Consider the following 25,881-nt stretch of genomic DNA (forward strand, 5'->3'; position numbering starts at 1 on the left):
TAATATGCAATGTGCAATATACAATATTAAATGTGCAATGTGCAATATGCAATGTGCAATATACAATGTGCAATATGTAAGATTCAGCGTGCAATAGACAATATGCAATGTGCAATGTACAATGTGCAATATGCAATGTGCAATATTCAATAATGTGCAATATACAATGTGCAATATGTAAGATTCAATGTGCAATAGACAATATGCAATGTGCAATATACAGTGTGCAATATGCAATATTAAATGTGCAATGTGTAATATGCAATGTGCAATATGCAATATGCAATCTGCAATATTCAATGTGCAATATACAGTGTGCAATAGAGAATATTCAATGTGCAATATACAATGTGCTATATGTAATATTCAATGTGCAATATACAATATGCAGTGTGCAATATACAATGTGCAATATGCAATCTGCAATATTCAGTGTGCAATATACAGTGTGCAATATACAGTGTGCAATATGCAATATACCTGTGTGCAATATACAACATGCAATGTGCAATATTCACTGTGCAATATACAATGTGCAGGATGCTGTGTACAGGGTGCTGGATGCTGTGCACAGTGTGCTCTGTGCAGTGCGCAATGCTGGGCTTGCACCTACTGGGCATCCTCCTGCTTCTTTGCTTTTAACGATTAAAATGTTGGAAATTACAAAGTAGGTGACCCAAGCAGCTCACATCCCTCACCTGAACTGGGGGACAGTGGGGTGGCCCGTTGCTGTTATTGCCATGTCTTTCAAAAGTGAAATTATTGTGCTTTGTGGAAGGACTCTTGTGTTACATAGGCTCAGGGGGGAAATGTATGTGCTTGTTTTTTTCACTGTTGGGGTTTGCTGTAGAGTCAAAACTTGCCGAAAACCCGGGTAATTGCCTTAGAAATGTTCTTTTCCTTGCAGGGAGCTCTGTTCTCCCTGCACCTCCTGGCCCAGGTGGGACGAGTTGACCCCCACCCTGCAGGAATGCAGACCCGCCCTATCAGCACCACCCTTGTTAACAAAGCAAAGTTCTGCAAAATCCTGCTGTTTGGAGCTCAACAAGAAAAATCAGAATAAAATAAAACCCAGCATCAGCAAAAAGAAAGGTCTTTGTCCTTTATTACACTCACAAAGCAGCTTCATCCCATGTCCAACCATCCCCTCACAATGCGGTACATAGCTACTGAGGGTAATTAACTCTCTAATTAAAGATTAGAGCACTGTTGTTGTTTTTTTTTCCCCCACAGGGAGAGACTTAAATGCAATCGCAGTATTATACAAATTTGTGAGGTGGCTTTGGCCGCTGCTTTGGGGGTTGGAAAGGGCATTGCAAGATGCAGAGCTGGGCAGGACTCACTGCTCTCAATTCTTCACCGTCTGCACTCATTTTGGGCAAGAAGAGAGGAAAAGAAAGGCAAAAAGGCAGGCAGAATAGTTGTGTGGGTCGATGGGGCTACACCCTGGCTGCGTCTTCCCACCCTGGTGATGCTGAGGCAGGACAGCTGGCTGAGGAGAGCCCAGGGGGCTAAAACCCTACAGAAAAGCAAGGGGGGCAAAAGGAGAAGCACAACATAACTCCAGCCACCCACCCCAGCTCCCGGGGGTCCCGGCAGCCTCCCCTGTGCCCCCCAAGTGCCCCCCAGCCCCTTTCTCCTTGCTGTCACTCCCCGCATAACCCCAGGGCAGTGCTGACTAAGGCTCTTGTCCCACGTTATTAAGTTTACCTTGACCATAAAACCCACAAGATTATAAAAATGCAAAAAAGGCCATTTGCACTTCACCTCCTTCGTCCTTTATTTTGCACTTTCGATCAGGCTCCAAAGCAGCTGATTCATTTTCCCTGTTTCTAACCCATTTTGCTGCCTGGCTTTCATGCCAGAAGGGCTCCCCCAGGAGGGGAATCTCTGCAGGAGCAGCCAAACTGGGGAGCCCACCCAAACCCCACTTTTCACCTCACACTCACCCCTATATTGGGCCAGAAATACCATCTTGAGGATGTTTTCCCAGCAGAATCAGCCCAGAACAGTCATCCTAAGCCTCAAAGCAACAGGCTGATATAAATTCATCATATCCAAGTCTTTCTTCTTTTTATTTCTCTATTGTTTGCCCTTGTTGTGGAGAAATCTATATTTTAACCCTAATTGCCTCCCGGCGGTAATGATTAAGGCATGGCTGGGTGATTTGCATTACAAATGCCAACGGGGTTTTGGTCCAGCCCTGATGAATCGCGGGTGCCGTGTCCAAAACCCATTAACATGCTCTTGTTTTTGCCATGGTTTTTGAACACCCCACTGGAGAAGAAAGCTTGTGTCGCCCCCCAGTGGTCACCAGTTCACATTCCCCATCAAACTAGCACCAAAAAGAGGTTTATTTTTCTCTTGGGGCAATGCAATCAGCCGGGAGCTCCTTTCCTATGTTCTCCTCTCATTGATGCAGCACAAACCCCTGGTGTTGGAAAAGGTGATGATGGCTCAGACCACCCTCACTATGGCTTTGGTCATAGTTTCAAGTATTTTGGGGCCCTGTTTTCCCCATTATTTTTCTCACTGGTCCCCAAAACCATCATCCATCCCCATCATGCAGGAGATACTTAAAAAGCCTCTTAGCATCATCTCTTCTCACCTCCAGCTTCCCACATACAGTCGTGGTTAACACAGCCTCCCCAGGAGGGGAAAACCTGAAATAGATTATTTCTCTGGGGAATTTAAAAGTTATATTTGGGATTAAACACAATAGAACTAGGTAATTACATAGGCAAAATACCTACATATAAAATATTTCCTATGAAATTTGCATGTTAAAAGAATTCCCATGAGAAAGCACACAAAGCAGCGAAAATTTGAGAGTGGAAACAAGTTTGTAAATAATGAATATGTATTAGAAAAAATGAAATATATTCACTTAGAAAGTAGAGTAGTTGCTAGGCTGGTAAATATCAGTCTATAAAGAGCAAATTGCAGTGGAGCCTTGGTTTATTTAGTCATATATGAGGTTTTGTGAAGGCTCAGTCCAACCCACTCAGCAGCTCCATAAATGGAGTTTTCCATTATTGTTTTGCAGATTAAAAAACATAGGCTGATAGTTAAGGAAGGACATTAACCTTGTTTTTTTATTACTTTTTATAAAACGATATAACTGGTTTTATTATATTTTCAAACCTCAAGGAAATGAGCAGTTTTTCTGGGATTTACACGTTCCCTTACAGTGTGTGAAACTTCGCAGTGTTGTTACAGGTTATGAGACTCCAGCACTGAAAACAACAGTCGAAGCAGCAAGCGTAGCTCAGATCTTTATTCATATTTGTCAAACACCACAAAAACAGCCACATGAGAAGGGTGGAAAACCGGCACACACATACAAGAAAACATGTCTTGTAAGTTAGAATAAATTAAAGGGGGTGATGCAAATCCAGCTAGAAACCACCATTTGGAAAAGTAAAGATGTCTCTTGACATTAAGAACTGAAAACACATCCCCACCTCAAATTAATTTTGGATCCATTGCCTTCCCACCATTCAGAGCTGTTTAAAGCCCGTACCCCTGAGCTGCCCCGACACTCCCGTCCCACAGCCACCCTCTGCAAACCCAACTTTCCCCAAAAACACCCAGTCTCACCCCATTTGCAGGAAGAAATACCTCCAGCATACAACTCAAGCAAGCCTTCAGTTTTGCTAAAATCAAGAAGGAAAAACAAATACATATATATATTTTAAATTATTTGAGTTTTGGTCTATTTTTTCATGCCGACAGAGCCAGCACAGGACATAGTGCATCCCTCCTACCCTCCCAGCATCTTGAACTGAGCCCAGCCCAGCCAAAAAACTCCTTCCTGGCCCAAAATGAGCCAAATGGCTGCAGATCCAAGCAGCAAGAAACAGAACCCCCCATGTACAGCCATAGCTGAGAGCATCCTTCTGAGCATGCCTAATAAAAGCAAGGAGGAATGAATGTCCCCCCGTGTTCCCCATCCAAGCTGATTAGTGTGAACCACTAACGAGCCTCTGCCAGCAACTGAACTGGGTCCCCGCCTTCTGCTGCAATGGGAATGTCACTGATTCAGGCCTCCCCAAAGTCCTAGTTGGCGAGAGGATGGTAAAAAACAGAACATCACCCCAAAAGCTGGATTTGTGGCGATTTGCCCCCTTTCGTCTGCTCACTGCACCTCCCACACTGCAAAGTTCACCCAAACCCTAATTGCACTCTATTTCAGCCCAAAATACAGAGCCTTTGGGGCCAGAGAAAATAAAGGGATGTGGCCTGGGACAGCCCCGCATTTGCTGGGGGGATTTGGAGCCAAAAGCCTTCCTGGCTCCAGGGCTTCAAAACGGTCCAGCGCTCGGTTTAATCAAAGCAAAGAGGTCTGAGCATCCAGAGCAACGAAACAAGGAGGGGATGGGGGGGAAGAGGACTTAATGAGGCTGGCACGTGTTTATGGATTGCATTTGAAATAAAATATTGCAGTTAGCATGGAAATGAACTTCAGTCCCGTCTGAGCCCATGGAGAGGGGCCGGTTCCTCCTGCTGCCGGCAACGCAGTGAAGTGACAGCTCTGTGTATGAGCAGCCGCGCAAACACGGGCACATCTGGAAATTCAGCGTCGGTGGAGAAAGCGGGAGGATGAGCCAAGCCCGTCTCGCACCGCGGCGCTAGCAAACAGCCCGTCCTCGCTACCTCTGCGCTGCTGCACTGTTGCTGTTGGTGGAACGTAAGGGCAGATCTGATATCCATAAATCAACATATTACTCATTTTCGAGCATTGCAGTCTGACAGCTGTTACATGAGCACATTGTTAGGAGCTGTCAGGCAGTGATACATAGTGCCTTTTACAACATATGTTGACTTTTATCTAATGTTGTTCCGTAATTAGCCCCAGGGAGCAGGAATCTGGGCAGCCGGCTGGCTGTGTGATCTCGGCTACCCTTTCCTGTGGGGGGAAGAAGGGCAGAGCTGGGAGGGCTGAGATCCAGGGATGCTTTGACGGATGCAGGAGGAGGCAGAGGAAGTGTGGATGTGAGTGGTACCCGCAGCCAGGGGATGGAGAGCGTCCTGTTCCCTTCCCAGGTGCCAGAGCACTTCAGAACCATCAGAAGAGGCAAAATAAAGCCCCAGAGGACTTGAGAGCTTCCCTTCTGGATGGAGCCCTGAATTTCAAGCTCAAAACAGAGTCATGGCCTTGGGGGTCTGGTCTGAGGAGGGGACCTGGGGGAACTTCACCCATGCGTAGAGAGAGGGGGAAGGCACAGGCAGGGGGTGATTTACTCATGGGGATAGTAGATAAATGGAGGAGCAGATGGTGGAGTTAATGAGCGGAAAGGGTAGATGGATGGACAAAGAGACAACGGAGAAAGTGTGATAATGGATGGTTGCGCTCCTGCTCGGATGAGGATGCACGTGCTGGTGTCTCCTCCCAGCCTGGCTCCTGCTTAGGAGCCCTAAACACCACGGTGTGATGAGCCTGCGTGAGGCTGGAGAACAGGGCAGAGCCCACCAAGCTCCTCGAACCATTTGCAGATGCTGCTTCTGCATCCCGGGGTCGTGTTGCTCTCATGCGCATGAAGAGCACATGGTCACCATCCCACTCACCCACCACGGTCCAGGCCACCCTTCACCCTTTGCTGTCACCAAAAATGACCACCGCTTCTCTTTGAAACATTCCCAGGCTCCTGCTCCACCAAAACAAGCATCAGAATACTCAGAAGATGTTGGTCTCTACAAAGCAAGACTTGGCTTCGTGGTTTCATCCCACAAATGGGGCTGGTGGGACACACAATGTCCCACTGCAGCCACTCCCCCAGCCACTCGGCTCAGTTTCCCTTCCTCACTGCAGCTGCCCAAGCTTGAAAAACGGGAGAGGAAAATAAATCAACAAGACACAAAGATAAATATGCTTTTCAGCGCTCGCATGTTGCAGCCGGTTCCTCCGGACGTGCCGTGGTGGCTGCATAATTCATAAACTCGCCAGTAATATGCAAATGGTGCAGCTCCCGCCAGGCTGGTCCAGACAAGCCCGGCTCCCTCCTCACCCGCAGCCACCACGAACGAACACAGCAAACGTGGTTGTGCCAAAACAGTGAGCAGCACCAACCCGTGTCATGCTGGTGGGGACATGTCCAGTGTGATGCTGCCCCAGCTGCAAAAATCTTCCTTTTGGGTCTGAAACATGGACCCTTGGACACCACCAGAGAGTGACCCAGGAGCAGCCCAAGGTCTGGAAGATGCTGGAGGCTGAGGCACAGCTCAGCCCACAAATGCCCTCAAGTTTTTGCATTGTCCTCGTCACCCTGGGCAAATGGAAGGTTGATGAATGAGCCGTTAAAAGATCTTAGTGGGTGCTGCATGCTTGTGAAATCAGGGAGATTTGTGCCACCACACGAGAGACAAGACACCCCCATTAGACATCAAAGCCATCCCATGTCCTCCCTGTAACCGCCACTGATGGGTTTGATCTGACAACCCGTGTTTTTCAAAAAGGAGGATTTCAGAGGCATTTCCTTCCAGTCTTTCAGACAAACACAGCAGTGAAGGTGAGTGCTGGGCTAAGACCTTGATGCAGCAGAAAAGCAAAAAAACCCTACATGCTTTTATGAGAGATTAGAGCAAACTTAGTTGCATCTTAAGCTACTAAAGACTTATAAAAGCCTCAAAGAATACGCTGCATGCCTCAGAAAAACCTCCCAGGGCTTCTCTAAGAAAAGTCAATTTAAAGTTAGAGTGCAGCCTGCCTAGTGGAAGAGCCACGCTCTGCAAACAGCAACCTGGCCTGCCCAGAGAGGAGAGGTTTTTTGGGGAAAAAAAGGGGCCTGAGTGCCCCACACAGGGCAGCACCAAGCTGTGGTCCAGCTGTGGTCATCCAGGAGGAAACACCATCCTTGGTTAAAGCTGGGAATGATGGCTGTTAGTACAAAGTGACACCAGCTTCTCAGATGGAAAAGTACTTTATTAGTCAGCTCAGCATCATTGAGGACTTGTTTCAGGCAGCCTATGGAAGCCAGGGAGCCAGTCTGGGGTCAGCAAGGATGCTGAGGATGGTACCCAGATAGGGATGCTGAGGATGGTACCCAGATAGGGATGCCGAGGATGGTACCCAGATAAGGATGCTGAGGATGGTAGCCAGATAGGGATGCTGAGGATGGTACCCAGATAGGGATGCCGAGGATGGTACCCAGATAAGGATGCTGAGGATGGTACCCGCCTCGCTCAGCCCTGAGGCTGCTCCCAGCCAAGAATTTCCCCCTCCCAGGGGCTGCCACCAGCTTTCCCTCGTCCCTGCCTTCCCCACTTTGCTGCCATGCCTGTTCCTCCTTCATCCTGACAGCAGTGCTTGCCACGAGTGGCTGCTTTTCCCAGATAAATAGCTTAATTAGCTTTCTATTGACTCAGGCAAACACACTCACTCCTCAGGCAGCAGCTGGGAGAGGAGAAGCAATAAAGCCCCAGGGAGTGGGTCCTGCACCCCAGCGTCACCATGGGAAGGGATGCAACCTGCCATGGTGGGGGGGCTTCAAAAGGTCTTTGCCCCATCTTGCCCCATGGAATCACAGTTTGGACCAAAAAGGGCAGATCCAGCCCCAGGAGGGAGTTCAAGTCCCCACATGAGCATCCCTTGAGCTAATTTAGTCCTGAATTTCCTAGGAGAAGAAGAGAGAGGATGAGACCGTGGCAGGAGGAGAAATGCAGGGTTGGGGAAATAAAAAACCAATAACAACAATATTAAAAACAAAAAAACCAACAAGCTTCTGCTGGACAGCAAAGCTGGAAGTCAAAGCATGAACACCAAATATGTTTGCTAGACATAGGGAACGTTTTTAATCTCGAGAATTGGCAAAAGATTTGAGATAGCTGGAGAACAATCAGCGCTTCCCTTCATGCCTGGAGGAACCAACAAACTTTGCATAAACAATTTTCCTTCCCTCTGATCTGGAAACGCTGCCACCGAGCAGCACGAGGGGCCAGTGCTGGTCCCCAGTGCCCTGCCCAGCAGCTGACTGGGAGAAAGCCAAACCCAGCAGGAACCCTCCAGAAATGACATTAATGGCCTGAGAGCAGCAGGAAGGGGACAATGTGATGGGAGACGGTTCAGCAGCATCTGCCCCCAGCTCAGCTTCTGATTTCTGGTCCGGGGACCCCGGGTTGCTTCTTAATCAGCAGCCCTCAGCCTGGCCACCCTAAACCCCAGGGGCAAACGTATTTCCCTGCCAGGTTAAATGCCATCCACACAAAACAGGGTGGGGGGCTTAAATATAATTTCCCATAGGCAAGCCCCCCCAAACTGCGCTGCCCTGCGATGTGCACCGGCCCCGCACAGCACCAGCATATTAATTTGACGGAGGATGCCGTCCACCTCGGCCAGGCACCATCTCCAGCACGGGTGAGATACCAGGAGCTCAATTTGTGTTTGCCTGAGCCAAGGAGAAAATCTAATTAAACATGGCGTCGGGGCTTGGAGGAGCTGGGGATGGGGCTGGAATATAAAGCGCGGCTGCTTCCTGCAGATCAGAGGGCAATATTAATAAACCCACGGAGGGGGAACCGGAGGATCAGCTGGTAATATTGATAAATGTAAAGCAAAGACAAAGCAGCTGGGGAATATTGGATGGTAATGCTGATAAAAACGCGATGGGGACAGCCTTGACAGCGGGATGCAGGCAGCACTGATGGCCTGCCAGGGCGAGCACCACGGCCACCCGCCTGCTTCCCCGGCAGGGGATAGCATGGGGTGCCCCAGAGAGCCCTGTAGCTTGGCACAGGGTGGATTTTGGCCTGACAGGCTGCTACCCCCATTGCTGTGTCCTCAAACCTGCAGCCCCAGAGCAGCAGTGGCTGCCCTGGATGTCCCAGAGCCAGAGAGGAGCCATCAAGGCACAGGATGTAGCATTGAGCCTGGGGATGCAGAGGGGACAGGGACGACCAGGGGGTGTTTGGGTGGGCAAAGTGGGGCTGTAGCTCTGGTGACAAAGACAGCCATCCTGGCTGGCATCTTGCACATCTTCTAGAGGAGCAAGAGGGAGCTGGTATTATAGCAGAGGCACAGCTGGAGCCCCTCTTGCAGGGACCAAGCTCCCACAGCCATGCACCCACTGCTCGCCCTCCCCAGCCCTCAGCACACCCAAGCCGGGGATCACAGAGACCCACCGACTACATTCTAAATAAAAGAAAGCATCTTTCAGAGCTATTGGAGCGATGATTTAAACATGAAGCCAAAGCCAGTAATAGTGCTGTCAGAGCCGCAGCAGTAACTCCAATCAATAATTCACTGATCAGCAGTAACGCCGCTTGCAGACAGACCTGCCTGCGGTGGGCATGGTGCTTCCCCGGGGTGGGGGTACATCCCCGCAATGCTGCAACCTCCGTTCTCCCCACTAGCATCACCCCCCTGGCTGCACAGGTTTGGCTGGGAAAGAACCAGGGGCCAGAGGAGGGTGCTGCCTGGCTCTGGGGAAACCAGTTTGTTACCTGGGGATGTTAAAAATGCTGAAAATGCCTTGTTTTGTTGGTGATTGCAGCTCAGCTCTTCCTCCCAGCTTCCGTGCCCTTGGAGAGAGCCCTGACCACTCCCAGGAAGCCCCAGCTCTCCCTGGGGGGTTTTAAAGCACTACCTGTGTGACCCCAGCCCCATCAACACAGCAGGACTGCCCCCTTATGCCCTGAGGGCACTGGGGTTCACTGCTCCTGTGCACAGGGATGCTTTTCTCCTCTGCCCCGGTGAGCATCCCTCATTCCCGCAACGCCCTGTCCCCACTGGGCTCCTGCAGCATCATTTAGCTGCACAAAACACTCAGTCACAGCCCAACAACCTCATATTTTCCCCACTCATTTTCTTACAACACAGCATTAATCAGTTCCCCCTGTAACATAGGATTGAGCCCGGGTTGGGGGGGGACTGGGCCCCAACTTAATACCCGTGGCAACGCAAAAGGGATCCCAGCACCAGCAGGGCAGCAGGGATGGCTCAAGGGAATGGGGGCAGATGGATGGACAGACAGACAAGCAGCCCTTTCATCCCAGTCGCCCAGGGGGGATACCCAGTGGGTAGAGATGCTGGAGGTGGCTGAGCATCATCTCCCTGCCTCCTTGTCACCTCACCAGCGCTGGGAGCTGCCGAAACGGCACTGCCACCTCGTGGCACAGCGACCAGCGAGGCTGAGGACAGTGCGGCACCACACATCGTACATCACACATCATACATTTCACGTCATACATCTCGCATCATACATTTCACATCATACATCGCACATCATACATTTCACATCATACATCGCACGTCATACACCACACGTCATACATCTCACATCACACAGGGCGCATCCATGGACAATTCACACGCTTCAACGCTGTACACAGACTTTATTAGCAGGGGAGCTGCCTCCAGGTGAATCGGTGCCAAAAAGGTGACAAAAATCTTCAAAGGCGGCCAGGGAAGGGGAGCAGAGAGCAGGTCAGCCTGGATAAAAGAGTGGGGTGAGGAAGGAAAGCAGATGGGGTGGGATCCCCGGCCCCAGAGGAGGCAGCAAGGGACCTGGTTTGCTGCTCCATCAGGTGGGTCAGGGCTCTCTTACCTCCTAGTTGTTGCTCGGAAGCGGGGCCTGGGCATCGGTGTCCGGCTCAGCGTCCAGCTCAGCGTCCGGCTCAGCTTGGGGCAGCGTCTCGTCCATGCTGCAGCAAGTCAATGTTAAGGGGGTGCCCGGGACCCCCCCTGGGCAGGCGGTGAAAGGGCTGGGTTCTCCCCACTGTCAACCAGCCCCTTCTCCTCGCAGGGCATGGAGGTTTTATTCCCAGAAGCCCCAAGAAACATGCCAGCCCCCCAAAAAAAGCTGTGCTGGGGGGAACTCACGTGTTTTCAACTTGCTCCAGCCTTTCTTGTGGTGCTTGTTTCCCCAGTGTCAGCAGCCCACAGCAGGAGACCTCGGCTTGGCTGGCAGAACTGCACCCATCCCATCAGGAACTGCAGCTGCCACCGCCGAGCCCCCCAGCACATCCCACCCCACCCGCAGCTGGTCCCGTGGGGCACCGTGGGGCTTTACCTCTGCCTCGAGAGCTGGTTTGCAGCCTTGTCCTCCTCCGTGTTGTTGAATGGCTGTGCAACATCATCCTGTCAAAAGCAGAGGGGGACGAGGTGTTCAGGGCTTTGGCACAGAGGGGCATGGGGTGGACAGACCCTGCTCGTGGTACAGACACAGGGTAGCTGGAGCCGGGTGCCTCCGAGGGTGCAAATGAGAGGGTTTCTCATCCACGGCCACACTCAGCCGGTGGATCCCAACCTGTGGGTCCGGCTTGCTCGGTGCCGGACACGCCGCAGGAGCTGATGCTGACACTGCCCGCTTCTCCACCACGACAGCCTGCATCCACCTGATGAAGCTGGAGGCCCCGTCTCCGATCTGCAAAGGCAGCAAAGCCGCCATCAACTGCAGGCAGCCCCGGGTTGGGGGGAAGGACCACGCATCACATCCCGCCCCCCCAACCCTGCCTCAGCGTGAAATCCTGGGCAAACCTCCCTGGATTTGAATCCCGGGGCTGCCCAGGGTTGGCATCGGCATTTGTGTGCCTCAGCCTCACCTCAAGCAGACTCTTCTCCATCATCGGGACTTTTCTCACCTCCACGGATACCCTGGAAGAGAGGCAGCCGCTGAGCCCCCCCACCCCAGCCAGCACCCTGGGTGGGGGGAACCTACCGCAAAGCCCCTTCCCCACCGCTTACCGGGGCACCGGCGAGGATTTTACGTGCCACAAAATACACCAGCCACGTGGCAACGATCATCCTGGGCCCCTGCACCGGCACTGGCAACACCCAGCACGTTGTTGGGCCAGCGATGGAACTGGCGCCACGGTACCCGCGTCACAGCTCCCCTGGCAACGGGGACAAGGGCAGGGCCGGGGGGAACAAATCCCAGCTCAGGGCACCCCCCTTGCATCCCATGGGATGCTCCAGGCAAAGAAAACCCAAGCGTCCTTCCACATCCCACGGGATAAGCGTCCTCTCCACAAACATTTCCAGGGCAGCCCACCTCCTGCCCCTCAAACCCAAAAAGTCAAAGACATCCACAAAGCCTTCTTTTTTTTTATTATTATTTTATTTTTTCTTTTTTAGCAAATGTTTATTTATATCAAAATACAAAACATTTCTGAAGCAGGGTAATGTTACATGAGGAGCAAGTTAATCGATTCCAAAACCCATCGTTCTCCTATAGCATAGCTAGTTGTACGTAACATTGCAACACTGCCAGAATTTTGTATAGTGGGTACATTAAAATTAAACAACAACAAAAAAAAACCCCAAACAAACCAACCAACCAAAAAGCCAATCTATGAACATGCAATGTTACCAGCGATAAATTGTTAAGTACTCAGCAGGCCTTAAAATCCCAACAGGCAGAGACCGAGGGACCAGGTACTCCCAGTAAGGCAGGGCTTCAAAGTCTCATTTCCTCCAATTTTTCTTGGCTTATGAGCATTTTACTCATTAACTGACAACAGTCCAAGAGCCAAAAGGGACCCAAACTTTCTTGGCAGAGTGGGGATTATTGCTTAGAGCTATCCAAGCAGACCCAGCTCCCGGCGCCCCCGGGGAGGATGAGGAAGGGCAGGGAGGGCTGAGCTGGAAGATGTCAAACCCCCAGCAGAGGGGGCTCAGGGGGTCATTATCCCCTTGGAGAGAAGCTCTGAGTTTGGCCGGGGACCTGGACCCCCGGCGAGGTCTCGGTTACCTGCCCTGGGCAGGTTAGCACCCAGTGGGAAGGAGAGTTTTGGGGTGAGGGACCCCCCAATTTGTACCCCTCATCGCACACTTGGGGAGCGATGCTGACATTTGGCGGCTTCTCCCCGCAGTCCCGGGGATGCCGGTGCTGAGCATCCCGGCCCTGGTCCCTCCTGCTGGCATTTCTACCGGCCTTGGCGAGCACGGAGGCCAAGAGCAACAATACAGATACAGAGAGATTATACAGAGCGCAGAATAAGTTTCGTATAAGGCTTTGGTACAGCACCATTATGTCAGATTTGTAAATTGTTTACAGAAAAAAAAAAAGCTTACTGAAAAAATAGTGGTTTAGTTTCTCTTATTTTTTTTTAATTATTTTTATTTTTATTTTCTTCTTTTGAGGAACATACCTGAAGTTCAAAAATTAACCCTCTAGTTGCCATCTGGGCTCCCACCAAATGCTATTTTTGCTGTGTGCAATTTAAGAACTAAGTGACTCGAACCCAAATCCCAACTGACCTGTTAACACAGCCCACCCAGCCAGGCAGCGGCCAACGCTTCGCAGCACACAGGTCAGTCAAATCAACACCACAGAGATTCGGCAGCTGATCGCTACTCACTTTTTAGTAAAAATTAAAAAAAAAATAAAGAAAAATAAAGAAAAATTCACAACAACAAACATTACGGAACCAGCGGTACTAAAGTTTCCTTTATTGTTATTGTTATTAAAAAAAGTCAGTTCCACTGGTTACCATTGAAACAGCACCAAAGAGCACCCTAACGTGTGTTATACATCGTAATACTCGACATTCAAGAAATGGAAACGAGGTTGGATGGTTTAGTCTTTATATCCATAGGCAAGAAATTCTTCTTAAAAAGAGGAAAAAGTTGTCGCACGCAACCAGAAACCTGTTGGGTCGGGAAGAAAATCCTGCCTTAGGGGAAAACACTATGGAGTTAGGAGGGAATATTAAATCAAGAGCTACTTGTGGAGGTTTCTACCAGGGTTCAGAGACTCTACAAACCTACCAAAAGGGATTAAAAAGTCTGGGCTCCCCGGGAGAGCCGGGGATGCTCCCTGGGGGATCCAGGGATGCTCCCCTGGGAGCTGGCACGCAGGTAAAAGCTCCGAATACCCAAAGGATGGGACTCGAGGAACCTACGGCAACGCAGGTGTTTGCAGGACGATTTCTATCAGGCTTTCCCACGCGGGAATCGCAAAGGGAGCGGAGCCCGCACAGCCGTGCGGAATGTCCTGCATCCCCGGGGCTGCGGGAGCATCCCTGCCTGCCCCAAAGAGCAAAATACAAATAGGAGTTTGGCCTTAAAGTGCATGTGGGAGGGCAGGGAGCGGGCACCGGCATATCCCACTGAGCCAAAGCCTCCCCGAGTGCTTTCCCACCGCTCCCAGCAGCCAAGCGGGAAGATCCCGGGATGGGGCAGGAAGCAAATACCACCCCCCCCAAAAAGCAAGCTCCTGCTAGATGCACATGGATGGAGAAAGCGAGGTTGTGTGCACCAAACAAAAGAAATTAAATAAAGCCAAGGGAAGCGGGACGGTGCGGCCGCCCCTTGGGCCCACGGTGCCCGGGGAGGAGCGGCTCTTTATGTGTCTGTTTGGCATCCAGAGGGTTAACGGTACTGTGGAAAGTGTGCTTTGTAAACATTTCTATTGGTTTATGTCCTGTTTTCTTTTCTGTAAGTGATTCCGGGGGAGATGGGGAAAGGAGAAAGCTGCTCGCCCCCCAGCAACACCCCAAAGCCCCACCAGCTGGGCTGGGGGAGGCAATACAGCCCCCCAGCCGTGACACCAACGGGCGAGAAATCTCATCCCTTCTTTTTCTCCTCACATCCTTTTCTCTTTAAACATATAAAATACTCACTTATGTATTTACCGCTAATAATGCAAGTTAGTCCCATCAAACATGCTTTGCTTCAATATCAAGAATTGGTGCTGAACAACTCTTGGCTTGATATTAGAAACATCTCTCCCCAAACCCCCCCTCCTCCCCCCCGCCCCAACAAAGAAGACAGAAATATAATGGAAAATACAGGTGACACCTACGGAGGACACGGTGCCGCTGCGAGGGTCCAGCTCCCAGGTATTACATTCGTGCCTCGGCCCGTCAGGGACACGACGTGACAATGGCAAGGGACCTCTGCCTGGCCCCGGCAGGATGGGAGCACCCGGGGTCTGCACCATTGTCCCCTGCCTCGCTGCAGGGACATCTGAGCCCCAAAACAACGAGCAACTGGGCCCCCCATGGGGCCAAGGACCATGGGACCCATCCCAAGGGGAGCAGAAGGTCCCCTAAGCGTTGCCCAAAGGGGATGCTTTGCCGCTCCCTGGCATCGCTCGGTCCCCAAACTGGCTCTTCTTACCCCAATTCACAAGGGGAAAGGGGGCCGGCGGGTCCATATTGCTTTGCAGGGAAAGCCCTGAGCATCCCCAGCACCTTTTCCCCACCATGCCTATAGAGAACGTGCCCCCTCCAGCCAGACGTGGGGACCCCCCCCACAGCCACCCAGATACTCTCCAAACCATATGAGGGCTCCAGAAACCCGAAGGATTTATGAGGACGGGTGGCTGACAACATCCAGCAAGGTAGCGGCGCGGGGAGCTCGTCCCTGCGGTGTCCCCCCCATCCCATGCCACTGGGTTGCCACCAGCCCCGTCCTTCCCGCTGGAAATAGCACCCTTGGAGTTGAGATTTGTCTGATTGCTCTGAAAGGAAAACCCAAAAGCAACACGCAGCCCCCACCGTGGAGCTGGCAGCAAACGGGGCGCCTGGGCTCCCCCCTCTTCCATGGGCTTTTTCCCTTTTAACTTTATTTTTCCCTATGGAAACAGCAACGCGACAGCAACGCCGGGTCAGCAGTGGGACTGAAGCCACCGATCCCCCTCGGAGCCCCTCGCCCAGCCCTCCTCTTCCTCGCCACCGTATTGCTCAAACAGCACTAGGCATGGATACAAAAATAAAACAGCTATGTGATTTAGATATATATAATTAATTTTTTTTTAATATATATATTTGTATATATATTTTTTTGTCTATTTATAGGTGGATGGAGAAGCAGAGAAGCCAAAGCGCAATATAATGTAAAAATACTCGCTCTGCTCCTGCTGTTCGGACTCTCCCCACCTCTGACAGCCTCTCTCATGCTGCACAGAAGTTTCTGACACCTATTACTAAGGAATTAGTTTAAATATTTATTCTTCCCCCCCTTCTAAAATAGAAAGTAAATATATATTTGTTTAATTTTATATACAATGCAGGTTTAATACACCAATATCATTTCTTTAGATAGAGATACTGGGGCTCATTTCTCAAGTCTTTTTTTTTTGTTTGTTTGTTTTATTTTTAATAAGTGCTGGGGGGGAGAGGGTGGAAATCAGAGGGGCTTTCAGACCAAGGACTGCATGTCCCAAGAAGATGGGCACCCTCATTGCAGCCCTCTTGGTCCCCTGCAATCTCAGGAGAACAAAAAGAAAAGCCCCCCCGGTTAGGAGAGAAATCGTCATTTCGATGGTAAAGCAAATATCTGGGTAAACTCTCCTCCCTTGGGGGATGCCAGCCCCTCCATACCGCCTGTCCCACCCCACTACAACCAGTATAAAACCCCTTGCTACCACTACAGCGCATGCTTTCGACATCCAAACCCCCTCAGCCCGGACCAGCCCCTCTCCCCGCATTGTTCTCACCCACTCCCTCCCTCCGTCCATGCACGTATCAAAAGCCAGCCAGATTTTTGGGGATTGGGGATGCTCGTCGGTACATGTCCTGAGGTCACCCAGCAAGACACCCACTGCCACACAAATGACGAGGAACAGACAAACCTGCTGGGCTAAAACACCTAGAAATGGGGAAAACTGGAAAACATGGCGCCCAGGGACGGGGACTCTTTCCAAAACCAGCACCTCCGCACCCGTCCTCACCACATGGGGATGTACAGACCCATGAAAATTAAGCTTAACACTATATTTCTTCTTTTGCTGGCATAGGCGTAGCCAAATCAGAGGTACCATCAGTGCTTCCCCAGCCTCCAGTACTGGCTTCAACAGATTTCAGCAGTCACCTCTAATAGGAACAAATTGCACTTCCCAGCCTCCCCTCCCCGGCAAACACAAGCCAAGAGGAGTAAAAATATTCAGCAAAAGGAAAAAACAAACCAAACCAGACAACTAAACTGAAATGGGAGTAAATATCCTGTTTTCTTTCAGGGTTACCCCAGGCAGCACGGGGATGGGCTCCCGGGGAGCGATGGGCATCCAGCCTCAATCTGGCCACCCCCATACCCAAGTCATTGGACATTTTGCCAATACTGGCTCTGGCATCACTGGTGAATGAGTTACCTCTGTGCTTCAGATCCTAAAAGTCCCGTTAATGAGGTTTAAAAGAAAAGAAAAAGAAAAGACACTGTGCAGAACATCTTGTCCTGCCCAGCAGCCACCACTGGGACTGGCTGGCACGGCCGGCGCCGTGTTCCTCAGCCCAAGGGACAAATTTAGCTGTACCCTTCTCATCCCTTCTGACTCATGCTTTCCTGGGAAGAACAGAAGCAAAGCAAAATGCTTTCACATGAGTAACCGGAGAGCAGCATCTAGAGGGACTTCAGAGAAGGGCTTCTGCGTGGTGATGCTTTTTCTTTAAGCGACTGCACCAGAGATGAGGCAACGTGACGTCTCTGGCCCATGTCACGCCCTGCGTGTGTTGGTCACGCAGAGGAGAGGACCTGTCCCTCCTGCTTCTCAGCATCACAGCCCTGAGGTGAGTCATATACAATGAACAAAGCACAAAAATGGTGGGGAATAATAATAATAATAATAATAAAACAACACCATCTGATTGTGTGCAGCAGGGATGCAGGTCATGCACAGGGATGCTGTGCCTGTCTGTTCCTAAATCCCCGGCTCTGGCTGCTCCCAACCCAGCTTTACCCATCCCAATCCATCCCCTCCACTGTGGCTCTGAACGCTCTCCCTTACAGACAAACATATCCCCGACATGCAAATCTACTGGACTTCTGCATACCTATCTACCCTTGTCCTATGCTTCCCTATGTATTTATTATATCTCATATTTACAGTGTGTTTTACTCCGGTTCCTTCCATAAAAAGCAGCAGCTCTGCCAGCCTGGGGCCACAGTGAGCCCACGCAGGACACATGGAAATCGCTCAAGGCAGTCGGTCCAGCCTCGCCAGAAATACCCCCAGCCAAGAACTGCAGCTGAAACCAGCCCAAAACTCCAGAGAAATCCCAAATCTACATCACTGCCTGCAGCAGGAGGAGAAAGCAAAATGCCAAGCAGATTTTGTCCTAATGCAAGCTGCGAGATACCAGCAGCGATAAGTCTCGAATGCCTGTGTCGTGCCCAGATGCCATGAGACACGACTGAGCACAAACCCTGAGCCCTCAACAGCCCTGGAGTAAGGTACAGCAAAGTTGTTATTCCCTTTATATTTATCCAACCAAACACCAGCACCTCCAGCCTTCCCCCAAAGCAGGGGGCGCTGAACCAGCTATAAAGGGAGACGAACATCAGATCAACAGCCTGGGGTCCACCAGCAACCACAAACCAGCCCCCAAGTCAGGGGTGACAGACCCTCCAGCTCCCCCATCCTACAAACCCATCGCTCCAAGTGCCTGCGGATGCAGTAAACAGCAGGCACCGAAACGGGACCCTGCAAACAAGCCCCAAACGCTCCTTTCTCTCCCCACTTACTAACCTGCATTTTCTTTCACATCAACATTGCTAAACCAAGCTTCTGTGGGAAAAATGACCTTAAAAATACACGGCTGATATCTCAGCGGCTCCCGCTGGACAAGCAGGCAAAGCCTTTTCCCTGCCCCACCGCCTGCCACGGGTGTGATGGGGAGGGTGCGGGGGCACCCCCCAGCACCCCCTCTTTCCAAGGGGTCTCGGCGACACTCCCGTACCTACCTCTCCACATCATTCCCCCACTTTGGGGCTGCCAAATCCTGCAAAACCCCACAGCGGTGCAAAAACGGTGCTGGAGCATCCCCTCCTCGCAGCAAGTACCTCCCAAGGCCCGGCTGGTGCCCAGGGACAAATATTCTTGTGATTCAGAGGTGTTTTTTCCACCATGGCCCAGGATTTTCCAAGGGACCTAATGGAACACACCGCGCTTGCACGGTGCAGGGAGGAATTGTACGCTTAGTGGTGAAGCAAGAGCCTTCTACCTCAGACAAGCTTACAAAATAAGAGAGTTTGGCCCAGGAAGATAAAAATCAACATATATTTTGCAGCATGAAAGGAAAAATAAAACTAAAAAAAAATGGAGCAGCAGCAGCAGCTGTGTTTGCAAACCACCAAAGCGAAACGGAGTTCAAACAGGGATGAAATGGGGGAAGTGTTTGGCATCGTCTGACACGGCTTCGACGTCCCAGGTCCGCGGGAGGAGAGATGGAGCGAGAAGGGCATGGAAACCAGAGGGCTGGGAGAAGCGAGGAGGTTGCCAAAGCAAGAGGTGAGCCCGTCTGCCAAAGCACAGCCTGAGTCTATCGGAAGGTAACTCGGTCTAGCAGGGAAAGGAGTTAAGGATGGTTTTTTAGGGAAGAGCCGCTTCCACGAGGTGCCCGGGCGGGACTCCCCACTCCAGCAGCGTGGCAGGTACACGGCTGAAAGAGAGAGCTCCAGCCTCTAAAGGTCGAGGACCATGAAAAGCAGGGGGGGCCCGGCGGCTCAAAACACCTGCAAAAGGAAAACAACTCTCAAAAGACTGACCCCAGCAAGCCGGCGCGCTCCGTCAAACCTTCCCTGCGCTCCAAAGTCCTCTAGAGCTCCTTCAGACAGGACGGGGGCACGGTCCCGAGGTAGCGACCTCAGGAGCCTGAAGACACGGCCTTGCCCGTACAAACGGGCATCATAAATAGTTTGGAAAGCACTCAAATGAAAAAGCAACCCCTGGTTAGAGAGGTTGAGGCAACGAGAGCGAAAGGAAGAGCGAGTGAACCGTGGCACGGGCAGCGCGAAGCCTCCATGCCTCCCCCCAGCAGGGCTGTCCCCTGTCCCCGATTGTCACCTGTCCATCGGGAGCATCCCGGCCCGTCACCACATCGCTCACCGTACCACGCCGGCTCGCCGCACTGCTGAAGTTACCAGCGAGCTGAAGTTAACCAGGCAGAGGTTTTGGTTATTATTCCCCCCGCTGCCAAGCGGGCAAATGGCATTAAATCAATTCAGATCCGAGCGGATTCTAGGGGGAATCCCTAAAACACACTCAAATAAAAGAAATTTGCAGTCATACTGTTAGCGACGTTGAATTCACATTCTGATGGTTGAGGGTCTTACATTAGGTCACTCATCACGTACTTGATATAAAGCCCTGGTGCAAGGCTGGAAAGAGAGGGGCGTTTCTACGAGGCCCTCCCTCCTTCACGAGACAAACCTACTCACGGTTTGAAGACCATCTACACAAAGTTGTTAAAGCTCAGAAATATCTCATTATCGATTTAGCAGATTCATTGTCAAGTGGTTCAAACCTACGTCAGGGCTTCGAGGTTGGAAAAGACACGGCGCTCTGCTTTCTGTGGCTACGGGTTTCCAAGCATCCTGCTGGGAAATGAAGCACAGCCTCCAAAACCAGATATTTGGAGGCAGAATGATAAACAGGCTCCAACCTAAAAGCTCCCGGGGAGCGTGGCGTGGTTGGAGTGCTGTATCCCGGCTGCCTGGCCAAAAGCATCACGTCTTTCTCCAAACATCTAAGCCCCTCGAGGTTCAACCAGCAGCAAGAGCAATAACCAAGGCAAAGTAGAATTAAAGGCGAGATTGCGGAGAATCTCTTGGCAATTCTACCTGGGAATAAACAAATGTTTTGTATGCAAATGGAGGGCCTGGGGCAAAAAACATGCCTGCAGGCTCTTCAATTCTCCTGACTGCCTGAATCCACTCAAAGCAAGAATATCCGCATGAAACACTTGGTATTTTATTCCCAGGCAGGCTGGAGGGTTTAGCACTTTACTGCAGAGGAAGAAGTGTGCAAACCTGGATGTAGCGGCTGATTTTACCACTTCAAAAAAACCCCAAACAAACCTATAAATATTTTAAAGGTAGGGATCACTTGGTGTTAGCACTCGGCATTTACAGAGCACTTGCAGTCTGCAGGCGACCCAGTGCTTGTCCGAAGTGCTCAACTATGACTTATCCCCATTTTACAGATGGGAGAACTGAGGCACAGAGAGGTTGAGTGACTTGCCCAAGGCCACGCAGTCAGAGAGTGGAGGCAGAGCAGGAAAGCGAGCCCGGCTGTTCTTGGGGAGGGCTACACCTTTCCTGCTAAAACAAATAAAATATAAAGGCCTATGCAATCCAGAAAACCACCGGCCGACAAACCTACCCTAAGTATTTTGAAGAGGAAATACATTCCGGTGAAGAGTTAGAACAGCATTACCGAGAGGGGAACAGCGGCTCTCCTCGGATGGGACAAAGGGAGGGGACACAACCCCGGCGGGTGTCACAGCCAACACGGCCGGGCTGGAGTAGGAGAAAGAAGGGGAAAAACAGCGAAACCAGCAGCAAGGTGCTTTAAGCTGACGCGAAACGCTGAGCTTAGCTTTGCGCGGTCGCTCCGAGGAGCCATCCGTCTCCATCCGCAGAGCTGGGGGTTTCCAGCCACGCTCGCCGGGGCTCAGCATCTGCCAATGGAGGCTTTTTGGGACCAAATCCCATTTGATTGGGACATCTCCCCATTTTGCAGTTATGAATCAAGATTACAAATGTTACCGTAGTCAGAAATCACACTACACAGCACTGAAGAACATTTGCCAGCGATACACGGAGCATCAGGAAGAATTAATGAAAACCACCCCCATCAGAGCTGACACGCACCGTACTTCGGGGGAAAACACCCTTGGATGGGAACAGTCCCATACCTGCACGCCCGCAGTGGTAAGTACACGTTAACAAGGTTCAAATGCATTTGCACAGACAAATGGTGATTTCTCACATCTCAGACAGATTCGAAGGCTCGGGGTCTTTCTGGTTTTCCCTTTCAGAGCTAGGTAAGGAAAGATGTCACGAATGGTTTTGTTGCTCTTCACATAAAAGGAGGCTGGGAAGGGGGAGGCAGGGAGATTTTCACAATTACAGCTTTCCTGGGATTATTTGGTCGTGTTTTTATGGTAATCAGATTCATGGGATTACCAGTTCCCGTCTGGGTTCTTAGTTTCTTGTCAATTAATTACACCCCATGTCATTTAATTTCTTCCGGCGATTGAGGGCCAGCTGCTCGATCCCACACTTTCTCCCTAAACGCGCGCTGCAGAAGCAGACGTCAAAAGCTCTGTCTACACCTTTTAACCCTAGAGATCTTTCCCAAACTGAGATGCAACGCCCCCTGTCCCCCCCGCAGCTTCTCACCCCACTGCAGCCATCTGGGTTGGGGGGAGAAGCAGATCCGAGGAGCCCCCATGCCCCAAGCATCCTCCCCGTCCCCTCAAGCTTGTCCCCACCACAAACCCCGTGGCACAGTGTACGGGCTTCCCCCCATCTCTCCGTCCCCCCCATGGCGTGATGTCGGCTCCCTCCACCCCCTGTTTAACCTTCTGGGGCCGAGGTTTAAAGCAAGGTGGCGTGGCCGGCGGTGTCCTCGTGGTCCACGCTGTTGAGGATGGCTGTCTGGTCCTCGGGGAGCTGGCGGTGGCAGAGGTCGTCCTTGAGCGCCGAGAGGCGGGCGAAGGGGTCCTGACGAGGGTGTCTCTTCTTCTTGCGGAGGCAGACAGCTTCGTCAGGCCACAGTACCTGAGAGCTGGGAAGGTGCTGAACCTGGGAGGCAGAGCCGTCTGTGGAAGAGAGAGAAGGCGGATGGGACCGGAGACGGCAGCGGTAGGCTTTGCGTGCCCTAAGGGGGAGGTTACGGCAAGCCTGGACCCAAACTCGGCTGCTTGGTAAGGAAGGAACACATTGGGCACCGGGGAAAATTAAATTAATGCACAGAAATAAAATCCAAAGCAAAAATCACTCGAGATGGGAGATGCGTGGAAGGGGTTTGGAGACAGGGGGAGAGCAGGGGAGGGACAGTGTGTGGGTGAGCAGCCTGAGGAGCCACCACTTTTTTGGGGCTTGGAGACCGCTCCTGGGGATGCTGTTGGGGACCACGGGGCCCTTGCACTCACTGGATTGTTTTCTGGATTTCGAGGAGCCCTTGGATGACTTTTTGGGCTTCTTTATCCGCTGGTATTTCAGAGCTTCGAGCCTCTCAGGTGCAGCAGCGTCCCCGGACGGAGATGGACGTTTTCTAGGAAGGAAAAGCAGACAGGCACCGTCAGCGGCTCTCGGCCACGCTCGCAGCCTCTGGATGTCCCCGGCGGGGGATCGGTCGGCCCCAGCCAGCTCTGCGGTGGAAAAAGAAATGGTGAGAACCCCAGGCCGAGGGAGCTGGGCCAGCCAGATGTGCTGGAGTGAGGCACCCGAGCGTGTCCCCTGCTGTCCCCTTACATCTCCTACGCATCGCCAAGTGGTGCCGCAAGCCTGGCCAGACCCACCGGCACCATCCAACGCCTGAGAGAGCTGCCGGCACCCCAGCTCACCTGCCTGCCATGCCCAGCACCGCTAAACGGAAAAAAAAAATGAAATCAAATAAAAAAAGGACGGGGCAGATCCTATGTCCGATAAGGCATTTCTGGGGAAGCAGTGGGAAACCCCTTGGGATGGAGAGAGAGGAAGAGACAGGCAGACGCGGCACGGCAGCACCAGGACGGGCACCACAAGCCACCCAGGGCAGACAACAGCGGGGAGGGCCTGGCCCCGCTCCCATTACCAAAATATACCAACCGGGGGCCACACACAGACAGGGATACAGAGGGCACACGCCGACACAGCCAGGAGCGGTACCTCGTTCCCAGGTCCCTGCTATGAGCAACAAGAGACGCAACAGCACGGGAGTATCTACTCCTTAACGCTTGCAGGCTGGGAGCTGGGGTTTCTTGCCCTGCAGGACAGGACACTGAAGTGATGACACTGACAAGGTCTTATAGACAGGGACAGGGAGGTAATTTGCAACGGGGTGTTTCCTGCAGGAGAGACAGCAGTTTTGAGGGATAGTTTTCCAGCCTTAGCACCGGAATAACTCTTCTACAGGAACCAGCTCAAGGCTAAGTCATCTCCCCTTTGCAAAAAGGTTGTTTGTTTTTTTTTTACTCTACTTTCTTCATTGTACCTGCTTTTCCAATCCAAGGGCCGGACAGTATGACTGCTGTGGAGAGCAGGGCAGTGGGAGAAAACCTCCTTAGGAGAGCATTGGTCCAGCTCTCATCTATAACGCATCACAGCATCCCCCCCTCTTGCTGCTTTCCCTTTTGTTTCCCCCTCTCCATTTCGTTCCCACGTCCCTCCAAGGTGCACCAACACCTAATGCCACAGAAGGAGCAACAGACGCCACTGGTAGCAACCTGGGATCAGCCTGAATCACCACAGAGGTTGCAACACAAGGTGCTCAGAGATGACAGGGGAAGCATCCACAAAGCACCTTTAATTGCAATAAAGCCAAAGCTCAAAGCCAGGCTCTGGAGAGCAAAGCCTGGAGATTTAAACCAGCGTGCCTCTAACAAGCCTGTCCTACCCTTCAAAGGAAGAAAAGACACTTTTCTGCTCTCATAACTCGGTCACTGGAGGTCAGTGACCAAACCTTTTCAAAACAGCCACGCAGAGGACAGCGCTGATGGCAACTCCTGCATCTTCAGTTGTCTGTGAGCAGGGCAGGGATCAGCAAAACCCTGGCTTGGGTGGGCAGGTAGAAGAGTCACCTCAGCTGACTGCAAGGAGGCAGCATCAGTTCATTCAGACTCCTGCTTTGTCACCAAAAAGACATGGACAAACTAATCCGTCTCGTTCCTGCTCTGTTAGTAAGGTGGGACCCATCCGGCGCTGCAGAAACACTGGTTTTTGCAGAGCCTGGCACACCTGGGCTGCGGTACAGGAGCACGTCCACCCACATGAGCCTGCAGCTCCTCATCTCCCTTGGGCTCCACGTCTGAGATCCCCAGCGGCTGACGAGTGGCGATACTTCAGCTGGAGTGGCACACGCAAATAGTTCCCAAGAGATGTTTTTTCCCCTCGGGGAGTAGTTGTTTTTGGTGATGTGTGTGATCGCAAAGCATCTCAGTTCTGCTAGCAGCGTCGCAGAGCGTCAAGAGAAGCGCGATGTGAATTGATGAAGCAGCTGGGGCACAGCAGATGCAACAGAAACCCAAACGCTGGGTATTGAAAAGCCCCTTTTCATGTTTCCCATCACAACAGAGACATCAATGCACAGATGCTCCTGGAGAGCATCCGTTCCAGCTCTCGGCAGAGCAGCACATCAGCTGAAGATGAAGCAACTCATCGGACAAGCTGGTGATCCTGCTGGCTGGATCCAATTGAGAGCTTTCCCTCGTTGGAAAGACGAGGTTTACAAGCCCGTACAGTTGCGGTGCTCAAATGTCTTCTTCCCAAGAGAGATGCTGCCAGCAGTGCCTCCGAGCTTGGTTTGGGCACCACCTGCTGAGCTGCACCCCTGGCACATGCTTTTCCCATTTATACCCCCAATTCGATGATTCTATGAGCTTGGCAATCCTGTCACCATCCCACCCATCAGCATCTGCCTTCCACTGCCTGTTCCTACCACCCAGACAACTTTGCTCATGTTATTGAAGCTCAACTTGTACAAGGCTCTTGCTCTTTCCATTCTTTTTTTCCTTCTAAGAAGATGCTGCTGTGGCACGTTGACAAAATTAGACAGATTTACGCAAGGGATTACGAGGAAATTGCCTGAAGCTCATTTCCACTAGCTCTCCATAATTGGACTTGTATTTATACACACAAATACAAACAGCGAGCGCACTGAACCCACGTGTCACTATAAATACTGTCTGACCTCTGGCAAGGAAGAGATACAGAGGAGGACAAAATTATGCTACTCACCAGCCAAATTTTATCTGCTCTACCCACCCTTTATTTCTTCAAAGGACTCCAATTCTTTCCAATTAGTTTTCATTTTAAGCTCAGCCAAAAGCCTCTTCCTGCCCTCAGAGGTAACATTTTGGGCAGCTGCCCATGAACGAGAGATATCTTGAACACCAACAGATGAGAGGTTCAGAGAGGAGGGTGAACTTTGAGTCTTCAGTGTGGAGCCAAGCACAGGAGCTTCAAGAAGCACATGTGAATTCCTGATGTGAGCCTCTGGAGATGCCACAAACACCCGG

At 51.5% G+C, this 25,881-nt stretch overlaps 1 protein-coding gene across 9 annotated transcripts in view; it reads right to left on the minus strand.

Moving 5' to 3' along the window:
* Nucleotides 1-13,357: 13,357 nt before the first annotated feature.
* IGSF9B (immunoglobulin superfamily member 9B) overlaps nt 13,358-25,881 on the minus strand; it is a 44,170-nt gene continuing 31,646 nt past the window's right edge. For 7 of the 9 annotated variants that reach the window (XM_065040491.1, XM_065040490.1, XM_065040492.1 and 4 more), the window contains 2 exons: nt 22,816-22,937; nt 13,358-22,482 (listed from right to left, as the gene is read on the minus strand). In XM_065040491.1, coding sequence (XP_064896563.1) covers nt 22,259-22,482; nt 22,816-22,937 — 346 coding nt within the window. In that variant the 3' untranslated portion in view covers nt 13,358-22,258. Of the gene's footprint in view, nt 22,483-22,815; nt 22,938-25,881 lie in introns of those variants that run through there. The other 2 variants (XR_010467910.1, XR_010467911.1) reach the window with 2 other exon arrangements.

Source organism: Columba livia, chromosome 24, assembly GCF_036013475.1.
Source record: "Columba livia isolate bColLiv1 breed racing homer chromosome 24, bColLiv1.pat.W.v2, whole genome shotgun sequence".
NCBI lineage: Eukaryota > Metazoa > Chordata > Aves > Columbiformes > Columbidae > Columba > Columba livia.